At 30.1% G+C, this 12,022-nt stretch overlaps 1 protein-coding gene across 1 annotated transcript in view; it reads right to left on the bottom strand.

The window, feature by feature from the left end:
- Positions 1 to 1,887: 1,887 nt before the first annotated feature.
- LOC108690424 overlaps positions 1,888 to 12,022 on the bottom strand; it is a 15,014-nt gene continuing 4,879 nt past the window's right edge. Inside the window, exons 2-3 of the mRNA XM_018197711.1 lie at positions 6,959 to 7,064; positions 1,888 to 2,922 (exon numbers count right to left, since the gene is read on the bottom strand). Of these exons, the coding sequence (XP_018053200.1) occupies positions 2,186 to 2,922; positions 6,959 to 7,064 (843 nt within the window). The 3' untranslated portion in view covers positions 1,888 to 2,185. The remainder of the gene's footprint in view (positions 2,923 to 6,958; positions 7,065 to 12,022) is intronic.

Consider the following 12,022-nt stretch of genomic DNA (forward strand, 5'->3'; position numbering starts at 1 on the left):
TGCGACGAATTGAAAACAAAATTTCCCTGACAAGTCAACACCTGAGAAAAATAGTCGAATATACTGATATATTAGCTCGATAAATATCTTATAAAAACTTTCCATTTTATTATAAAAAAAAGTATTACATCATTTATTTGTATCATCATGTAAACGCGACATACACACAACGTTCAGTAACAATATTTTAGATAAAATTTCGATTTTTTACGAGTTATGCCCCTGATTTGATTAATTAAAATTTAAATAAAACGTAATTAAAAATCAGATTTCTAGCAAATGCCTAAAGACAGTGTTTACGACGCATTGAATGGCCACTTCGGCTAAATTTCAGTTTAAGGACTGGGAAAGACGAGAACGAGACGACGGGCTTAATTAATTTAGCGGTCGTTTATTTACTGGTCAATGTTATCTACAGAGCTTTATTGTAAAAGTAACAATATTCGTGTATAAGTTAAAACGATATCATACATATGTACAGCTTATTATTCGGTCGCATGGGAAGAACGTCGATTATTTCCCATTAAAAAAATCACATGGAAAAAAAGAATTCTCAAAAATTTCTCCGCATTCACTTCGCAGTCGTATCCTTTATGACCGATCACGATGTAAAGTCTCTTTGACAAGTGACACACGATCGAGGTTGATCGTCGATCCTGAATCACTGGCGATGATCAATTTCATGTACATCTTGTTTTATTTTGCTCGTTTCATTAATGCAGGATCAATTCAATGTTGATGCTGCAATCGTTGCACAATCCCGATCAATTTCTCGTATACACGAGGAATGATGATCGCACTATCTAAGTAACGAGTACAAGATGTGAAAATTTCTGAGGTTTTACGGTGAGCTTTTTTATAATGGTTGAGATGTGTTAAAGCGGCCGGCGTGCATAATTTCGCACTTATTATTGTTGAAACGCAAACAATGATTTAAACGAAACTATTAATTTTATTAGTATTATTATAAGAAGACATACATTTCAGGTCATCTGAATTGAACTCCTCGTAAGACCTCGTTACTTCCATACTGTAATTTCTTTTACAAATAAAGATTCGCTGACGACCGAATAAATTCCTATCTAAATCTCTGAGCTCTCGTCGTCTCTCGCCTATAATCCGAATTATATACAATATTTTCGGGGCTAAAACACGTTTTCCTTTCCTATTGTCGACATTGTAGCCAATTTCTTCGTATACGGTCCGATTAAAATTGTTTCGCGATTATAATCGCCGACAAAATGCAACAATTCAAAAAATTGATACTTTTAAATCACAGAGAAAAGTCATTTCTTGATTTAATGTATATAATAAATAATTATCATTTTCTTTTCATTACTTTCATAAATGTAATTTCGAACGTATTAAAAAATTTCGTCTGATAATAATCGAAAAAATTCTGTAATATTCTGTCGGCGATCACTAATATTTATCTCACTTCTTTCTTGTACCAAATACTTAATGTCTTTTTCTTTTTTCTATTATCTCGCTTATCGTAATTTAATTCTTTCGATCATCTTTTAGTTACGACAGGCTAACTTAGGAATTTGTTTTAAGAATAATTCTAGTTGTGATTCGCCGGACGTTTCTCTACAGTTCGATGATTCTAAAACTGCTGAAGTAGTTTCTTTTAATGATTTATGATTCTTGATTAAGACGTTCACGTTGACGAGTCAAAGTGTTGAACATCTTGTTACGAAAAAGAAATAACATTCATATCGATCCAGCGTATGAACGTTTTAGTTAATAATATTATAATCGTTGAAAGATCCCGAAAAACCAATTCGAAACGTGCGAGCAAGAGTCAAACTGACGCTCCAGTCAGAATGTATGTTTAACAATCAACGCAATCTTTCAACAAAAAAAAATTATAATGAATATGTCCAATTAATTGTCTCTCAGCAATATAAGAAAGTAGCAAAATCAAGAAAAGCAGATAGTAATCGAATTATTTATAAAATGAATCTTTATGACTCAAGAAAAGTATAATTTTTCTTCAAAAGAAGAAAAATTCAAATAAGCGAAGAGTCTTGCGCAAACGATTTCACAACATGCCATGTTCTTACGCTCGCTTTATTTAAATAACAAGATTAATTTATCTCAGATTTCTCTCTCGAAAGTTCTTCAACGAGATACGTCGCAAGAAATAAATTTAATCGCTCTCTACCTTAATTCTAGAGCCTCATCAATCCAGAAGCAGACTCATGTCTTGCGATTTGTTGTCCGTATACTCGGTGTATTGAATAAACGCCCTCTCCCTCTGTAGATCTAGATGATTTTTCATGGCAATAACCGTAGGATGATGAAGCGGTAGACCCTCGTCCTCAACGAGATATCGGAGTGCCTCGGTGGCGCAAGCGTCCCATCCTGCCGACCAGGAATCGAGATTCTGCTCCTGCTGGTTGTTGAAGGACTTTCCAGCAGCCTGCGTAGCTGCTGAATCGTCCGTCCACAGACGATGATCTAAACTCGAAGAATCAAGGGTTCGACCGCGTGATTCCTGACGGAAGTTTTCAAAATTTGTAAACTTTGTGAAATTCGCGTTTTGCTCATCGAGATCGTCAAAAAAATCAAGATCACCGTGACCGAAATTGTTTTGACGAACAGACGTTTTCGGATGATCCACTTGGTCCTGAAGACAACCGCGGCCAAGGTAACTCGTATCCTGCAACATCTCCATGCTGTGCATCGTACTTTGATCTTGATACGCCACTCTGCTACTCGAGGACTGTTTCTGGGAATATTTGAGTTCCTGGGCTAAAGAGGCTGCGAGTTGATGTAATAATTTGGTATTATCCGTTTCCTCATCATCTTCCTCGAGCTCATCGATGTCTACTTCAACACCCTCATCCTCCTCCGACGACAGAAGGTCCTCATCGTCCTCGTCCATGCCTAACAAGGTCAGTAACCGTTCGGCGGCATCTACGCAGGTTGCAAACGGCCTAGATTATCTGTTAATGCGAGAAGATTGACTCGAAAAATTTTTAACAAAGAAAAGGATCGATTTTGTAATGTATCCTTCGATGAAATTAACAGCAAAAATTAATTCTAGGACGATGCACATGAAATAAAATCAAAATTAAAAATTAATAAACAGGCTAATGAATATCAATATAATAATAAGATTTACATTTACATAACTTTCCAGATTTTATTTTGCTTTTATAGTATATAATTTTAAGAGTTTCATAATTTCAATTGTTGAATCAATGTACAGTTTTAAATTTATAATGTATCCAATTTGAGTCATTTCTAATCGTTTCTGTAACTTCGTTACTCCTATTAGTTTAATCAAAACAATAAAATTAAACAATTTAACTCAAGAAATGTATTAAAGCTTAAATTTAGTTTATTATTATTAAGTGCATAACATGGATGTTATTAACTTTGAAATTAAAAAATATAAGATGTACCTTATTAAATTCATAAAAAAATTATATTTAATATGAGTTATTTTTAATCATTTCTATAGGTTGCCACTCTGGGTATGGCGTTAATTAAAACAATGGAGTTGAACAATTTAATTTAAAAAACTTAAAACTGTATTAAACTTAATCCAAATTTAGTTTATTACTAAATGCATACATTTAATATGGACATTGTTTACTTTGAAACTAATCGCAGAAATGGATTAATATATCATGTGAATGGATTCAAATTTATGTTTTGACATGAAAGTAAAAAATAACAAAATGTTATTTTTAACTTAAGAGATTGGATTACCATTGCCCTTTTGATATTTAACAATGTGTATTAAAAATATTTCGCAGACGTATAAAGAAATTGATTCTGCGAATGGTAATCCACTGTGAATCTCGTTAAGTCGCCAGACACCCATTGAGATTCTCCCGAAAAAGACGAGACATCTCAGACGTGCATTGCATGCGATAAAGACGCGGCGGACTCTCGCGTTGAATCAACGACATTGACCGGGAGAATGCATTATTGTAACAACCGGACCGCGATTCGATGAGTAGTCCGCCGCAATGAGGCCGACGGCCCGGTTTTGCGGTCCTGTGGGAATCCTGCCCCATAAACGTCCCACGGGAACTACCTGTCGCCCGAAACCCACACCCTGTCGCATCCGCTCTGCGAATCGCCGCATTTCGCACGAGTCCTCTCCGCTTTCTCATCTCCCTCATCCGTGTGTGGTGGTGTCATAATGTGATTCGTTGCATCGGTATCGTACGTGTGTGTGTGTGTGTGTGTGTGTGTTCCTCGCCGTTCACACACCACCGCGAGAGCGAAAAGGTCGTTTCTCCAACGAGGGTAACTTTGAGATACCTGTTCCTGGGAACGGGAGCGATTTTGATCGAAAAGTGGCAATCGATTAAGTACGTTCAGCCGCAGAGTTCGAATAGAAGAATTTAACTAGATTAATGTTATTAACGTTACAGTTATCAAAATAATTTAATAAATGAAGAAATATATTTAAAGAAAATTAGCTCAATTTTAAAATATATGTATATATATATATGTATAAAAAATAGAATATAATTAAAATAATAAATACATCGAATTAAAAATTAAAACAATAAAAAGACATTATTTCAAAACGCGATTGAAAATGCGATATGAAAATTTCATGTAAAAAAAATAATAGTAATAAATAGTAATAAAATTTTTTCAACAAATAAAACATACAAATTAATTATTTTATTTAATAGTAATTCAAAGTAACGAAAAAAATCGAGAAAAATCGGAAGAAAATATTTAGATAATAAATTATCTAATGTCTTCATTATTTTTGTATTATTTCTCGACGTTACGAGGGTAGTTGATCAACAGTTTTTTCAAACTGACAAGCGTATATTACGACCATCATACTTGTTCTTTTCTTTTTCTTGACGATAATAGAAAAGTCTGGACCAGTCGCAAGAGCGAGTTCGTTGATTCTTCTTTTTTTCGGACAAACATTTCTTTCTCTCTTCCTCTTCAAGAGGCATTAATGCGACTCTCTGTGCCGGACGTTCCCACAGGGATACCCACATTTAAATGTCCTGTTCCTATAGTCTACGGGATGTAAAGTTTAGTTTAGGTTGGGTTAGGTTAAGTTAGGTTAGGTTAGCAACGATTTAAAGGGACTGAAAGGCACTTAACGAACAAACCGTTTGTTTCTATCCCTATAAAATGTAGACCGCAATATAGATAGAAAATAATAGTTACCATAAATGCTACGACATTTTATCTCAAGACTATGCATCGATTATTGTCGTAACTTATCGAAACGTTTTTTTGTATTCTCATCTAATTGTATTCTAATCTAATCTAATAAATAATTTATAAAATGTATAAAATGTACCCTGTGTTAACTATAAAATGTTTATTAATTTGTTATCTGATGTTTGAAAACTATAAAATGTTTATTAAGTTGTTATCTGATGTTTGAAATAATCTTTAAATAACGAAATTATTCGTGCTTTACGCATAAATAAATAATTTATGATAATACGACTATAAAATTATTATTCTCGATCGTCAATAATGATATGGCGTATTGTGACTTAAATTATACGCAGATCAGTTTTTATCGCAGTCAATCAATCGACGTCGCGGCGGCCGTAAATTTGTTTACGTGCATTTTGAAGTTACATTATAATCTATATCGTTTAAGTGATATCGTCTAAAATTGCTCTGACGAAGGAGGACCATAATTCTTGTTGGCGAATAGAAATTCTTGTAGCTGTACGTACATAGAAAGCCGACATTAGCATAGAGAATTCATATTTCAGGAGAAGATCGGCCGAGCTGCAGTATAAGCGGCAACGCAAAGCTATTCTCCTAGCGAGCAATATCCAACTTATATTCCGTGATTAATGACGTCGACCTAATAAATTTTAATGGCTCACTCGCGCGTACCGCTTTACGAATAAATACGCGTACAAAGTTTCGCAGTGTTATGCTATTACAAAAGGTATCTACGTCATTTGCACCTTATTAAAAGTTTTAATCGAGACGACTTGAATATTTCGCTCCTATTCTGACGAATCATTTTATCATCTTGAAAATCTCTCAATTTAGTAAACTAATTAGACTGTTATATGAATAAGCTGTTATATAAATAAAGAAACAAACTTTTGTTTACACAAAAATATAATTATATTATATTAAATAAAATAATATAATTATATTAAAAATATGAGCTGTTAAAGTTTTTTCTAAAGAAGAAAACGATTGTTGCAGAATTTACTCTTTTTTTCTAAAAATGACTAATAAATTAATATTTATTATTTATATATTATTACAATTAATTTAATGTTAAATAAAACTTTAAGAAATAAACCGAATAAAAACCGAAAAAAATTTACGAGTTTACTTATAGGTTTATTATAATAATTTTGTTCACGGAATATTTTTATTACGACAAATTGCAAAGAAACAAAAATTACTTGGCTGTGTTCTTGCTAAAAAAAAAAAAAAAAAATTCGTTAAAAGAAAATGGTAGGGTCCAATGGTATTATAGGAAATACTAGCGACGTTTTTCACTGGAATATAAGGATTTTCTAAAGCTCGAGAAACTTTCTACAGCAAATACACCCTTATATACGACGTCGTAAAATATTTCTACTTCAAGTTTTAAAGAAAGATCAAATTTATCGTATCCATGGGTCAACTTGAATTTGTTCCGTATTTCGGAAAATAATTTCATAAAAAGAGGAGGCAAAAACACATGATAAAAATACAAGTATACAAGTTTTATCATAATTTTATCGTAATTGAATAACAATGTAATTTTTTTTAAATCACGTTAACAAAGAATTAACATACTGCGTAAACATAATCAAATGTTATCACGTTTTCATTGAAATTTGCCTAATGAACTCCTTGTCGATTATAAGATCTATTACATTAATAAATTATTTTTACAATTATATAATTATTTAATTGTAAGTACGAATATTTGTAACGCATATAGATAATATTTAAATCCATGAAAGATGTACAATAAATAAATTACCTTGTATTGTACGTGAATTATCTGTGATATTAGTGGATAAGTTGACAAAGTCATCCAATCCTCCGCTATCTTCTCCGCTATCTCCTCCACAATCCATCATCGTGTCCTGCACAAAGAATATAATACAAAGAAAAGGGAAAAGATTTATAATAGGAAAAAGAAAATTCTATAAATTATTAATAAATGTCAAGCTTAAAGCTAAATAAAATAAAAATAATATTATAACGGTAAAAATAAATAATTAAAATAAATATACGTTAGAATATAATAATTAATCGTAACAGACGCAAAAATTTATTCAAAAATTTTTAAAGGCTCCTCAAATTCGATGCAACTGTTAATTTAAAACAAGAATTTAATATATGTTGTGAATTACTGCAATTCGGAACAAAATTATTAATACTTTTTATTTATAACTTTTGTGCAGTGCTGCAATGACATTAATGACACTCGGAGTAGTTCTCCAAACCATCAATTTGCCACTAAATTTTGTAATTCACAAGGAATAAACGCTGTTAGCAATTTCTTCGATCGAGAAAAGCTTTCCCCGAAATAATTATCATCCACGATAATGTGATCGTAACGATTTCTCTCGTCGATGACAAGCTCCTTGATGTCAGAATTATAAATTATAAGTTGTAGATTTACAAAAGAGGACTCACAATACAAAATATCTTTCCTTTACATACATTTCCCAATATATTTTAGAAATAAAATATTTTATATTCAGAGAAAAAGATATATATATATATATATATATCACCTTATATCACCATACATCATCTCTTAATGTCCATTATAAAACAGTATATTTATTAATGCTATCTTTTTTCTTTTCATTTCCCCTTTTTTCTCTTTTCTTTATATATTTCTTTATATATTTAATATATCCCATATTTTGATAAATGACAGATAACCCAAATAGCAAATCGATTTTGACGTCAAAATGATAACAAATGATTGGCTTCCTGGAAATGATATAATATTTACAATCTTTATTACATTACATTACATTATATATTTTCATATTAATTGATGGATCTACAATGATTTACCAATTCATTTCTAACTTCATCACTACACATAATAGCTCTACACATAATACGTACGTTTCAACGAATTATTATAAATGGATTAACAGTAGAAAATCATCAATACTTTCACTTAGTTATATTGGCTTTTAGTACGTTATATCAATAGAATTCTTTCTACTCATCCTTATAATTTTAAATTCATTATATTCTATTTCGGAATTTAGGTGACAATATTATTAAGACAATGGATTTAAATTGTGTTATTTATTATAGAATTATTTATGATTAAATATGATTCTTTATTAATTCTTTTTATCTTTGTGATCACATTTAATTTTTTATTATGTTTAATTCAATTTATATTTTTGTAAATTATACGTGACCAAAGAAAACTTCGTAAAGTTTAATTTTGCTTAATTTTTAATGTACCTAACACATTAAATATAATTAATAATATTTTAACATCTTTTATCATTAGTTCGTCTTTGGCCGTTTCTTTCAATAGAATTTATACTGTGTTTTCAATAACGAGCAGATCATTATTATTTAAACTTTCATCTACGTTTTGTGCGGCAAGTACACATGAGAAAAATCGATAGTCCAATAATAATATTATTCAATCTTTTTTTAAAAATTTTACTACCAAAATTTTACTACCAAAATTTTACTAGCCAAAATATTAAATTTATAAACGCATTTGTTTCTTTGTAAAATTTTGAAAATTTATTATTTTCAGATTACAACTCAAAAAGCTATAAGTCGATTTCCAATTGTAGTAAACTATATTACAAGACACAATTACTAACAATAGATAAAAGAAGAATAGACTAGTGATTGTATTGCATTCCATTGTATTTTGCATAAAAAGATGCCTCTATTATTCATTCATCTCTTGGAAACATAGGTTTAAAATACAATTTATAAGATACTGGAATTTATACATAGAAGAGCTCATAAATGGGAGGAAAATTTTAGAAAAGTTTTTCTGTGATATGGACAGATGGATATAAATCAATCTTGCCACTCGAACACACCAATGCGAATTCCCTTAGATCGGTGAAAGCGAGAACATGGAGAAAGTTCGCGAATGGGTTAAAATGATCATGTCGCCGGTTATGACGAGAACATAAGAGTAGCAATTACATCAAAAAAGAACGAAAGAAACATAAACGGTGATCGCCAATACTGATCAAATAACTCCCAACACAATGACGATTGATCGCGATTTTCCTAAATAGACTTTTTTAATACGTCACTGCAAGCTATAATAAGCTATAATATAATATTGTGATAAGCTATGAAGTAAAATATGATAAAGTATAATATTGTATAACAAAGTAATTTTATAAAATAAATATAATGAATATTTTTTATTAGAAAAGCTATTAGGAAAATTAGCCTGTGTAAAATTAGCCTTTCTAACTTTACAAAACATTAATTTTCTATAGCTTATTCGATTGCTCATTTGCACACATTTCTCTAAATTTTGATTATTAATAACTTTTATAAAAGATACGCAAACAAAAAAACGGCCTGTTTCAAAATATGCAAACAAAAATTTATTGATTGAGATCTATTTCGATTTAATTTGCTCCTAATAGTTGGGAGAATTAATGCGAGCCTAAAATTATTTTTTGAATAACTTTTTTGTTGGAAGTGTATAAACAAAAATTTGATATTTACATACATGTACAAACAATAAATCATCGAATGAATTGTAGAAAAATTTTTTGTTGGAGGTCAACTTCACATAGGTACTATTGAAAGATGTATAAAGAATGGTGTTGCAGTATATTTGCGATTTTAACGACAAATTATAGCATTATTGTTCATAAATTATCGATTCGCATAAATTAATGTGTATTACATAAATTTTCACTTTTATTTATTCTAACAATTACGGTTAGAAACGACATTAAAAATATTAAGAAATGCGAGGTCTCTTCCGATTTCGTTTTGTTTATCGCGTGTTAATTATCGCCATTATAGAAAACAGCCTTAACGAGTTGTGACCATAACTGAATCGATTTATTCACAGTCTTTTGCAACTAATTGCCTTGTTAAATGTATTGAATTTAAACGAGTTTGATACATTCGATCGCGAAACTAATCTTCATCATAATATTCTTTTTCACTAAATTAGGAATAAGTCTAATGTAGATCGACTATAGGCAAATGAATTATTGTAAATTTTCTCCTTTAATACTTTTTACGAATTATCGAGAAAATAACAGAACCGAATTCATAAAAGATTAAAGTGTAGCAAACACGAAGGCTGTAAATAATATCTTGTCGTTGATATCTTTTCTACTTCTACGAATAAGTCGATGCAATAAAACTCGCATGCATATTCATGTTCGACTCCTCGTATTTATTATTCCGCATAATCGAGGCGAAATACAAGGTACGCTTTAATCAATACACGAAGGAATGAAAATAGATTTTAGAATCACCTTCTTTATGAGTTTTCGTCTCATAAAGATGAATGGACCGTTTCGAGTACCAGGAACAGTTCTGATGCAAGTTGCTAGATACCAAGTTGAATTGTATTCAGTCAATATTTGTATGCAAATCTCGCATAACTCAAAATTTATATTTTTGGCTGAATTATAGCTATGGAGCTGTCATTACAAAGAGAAACGAGGGTAAGTACGTTTAAATATAATTAATACTCGCAAATGAAAACACGCGACCAAAGCCTTTCGTAATACCTACATTATATTTGGGCTATCGATCGCAAGTAAAATGCAAGTTTACTTTAGTTAACGAATTGTAGACACGCCCGACTATCAGTAAAATAAAAAATTATAATTATATCTAATTGATTATTAATTATATAATATTTCAACAAAAATGTATAATTGTAAAATTAAAATGTATAATTGTATAATTGAACAAAAATACACAAAAAGTGACATTTATAGATAATAAAAGTAAAACTATATATATATATATATATATATATATATCCCGATTTATAAATTATTTATTTAACTTTACAATTTTTTGTCACATATTTTTCAGCCTTTATTGCTAAAGTCTTCTAATATCTATTTGCTTTATAATGTAATTTCTTTTAATTTTTAAATAATAAAAATAATGGGAAAAGGATTACCGCACTAATTATATGAAAAATTAGATCTCTAAAATAAATTAATTCTTTTTATATATAATACAGTAAACAAAAGATATTATAAATACAAGGCTCAATAATGGATAATTCTTGAGCTATAATATATTAAAAATCTTCTGTAAGAACACAAGTTTTAGATCTTTAATATACTATAACTCAAATTCATTATTGAGCTTTATATAAATAACATCTTTTATTTTCCATACAAGCTATATTTTATGTAAAAACTCATTTCCAAAACCTAATTTTTTATATAATTATTATATAGAACAGGGATTATTTTTACATTTTTAATACCTGTCCAAAATATTAAAAAAAACGAATCATCTGGGCAAATATAAATCACAAGTCAGATGATCGAGCCATATCATGTCGAATATACTCATTTTTCATTCGGATAAAATGTTAAGTAGAAATAAAAATTCGATTAGGTAAACTGATAAATGTGAATTGATTTTCTTGTCCTTCCATGTTAAAGAAATTTTTATCTCGTTCAAGTTGTTCTCGTTCAAGTTGTTCTCGTTTAAATTATCCAAAATAGCATGCAAATTTTGAAATAAATAATGATAACTCGCAATTTATCTTTCTTTTGCAAGGTGCATCGAAGCAACTTTGTCTCGCGCAGATTACCAACTCATCTAATTAATTTTCATCGCGACGTACTACGTGACACGCGGTAGAAATAAAAGATTGTAAACGAAGATTGTTTACATGTTAGTGCAGATAAAGCAAATGATCGGGAATGTGTGACTATCATCATCTGTAAAAAAATCGTAAGGAGTTGCACATCAAGTTGTGCTAAAATATCTTTCAAGGATATCAAGATACGATAACATTACTAATGTAAAAATTAAAGCTTCAAAAAAAACGACATTTTATATATATATATATATACAT

The sequence above is a fragment of the Atta colombica genome, unplaced genomic scaffold (genome assembly GCF_001594045.1).
Source record: "Atta colombica isolate Treedump-2 unplaced genomic scaffold, Acol1.0 scaffold321, whole genome shotgun sequence".
Lineage (NCBI taxonomy): Eukaryota > Metazoa > Arthropoda > Insecta > Hymenoptera > Formicidae > Atta > Atta colombica.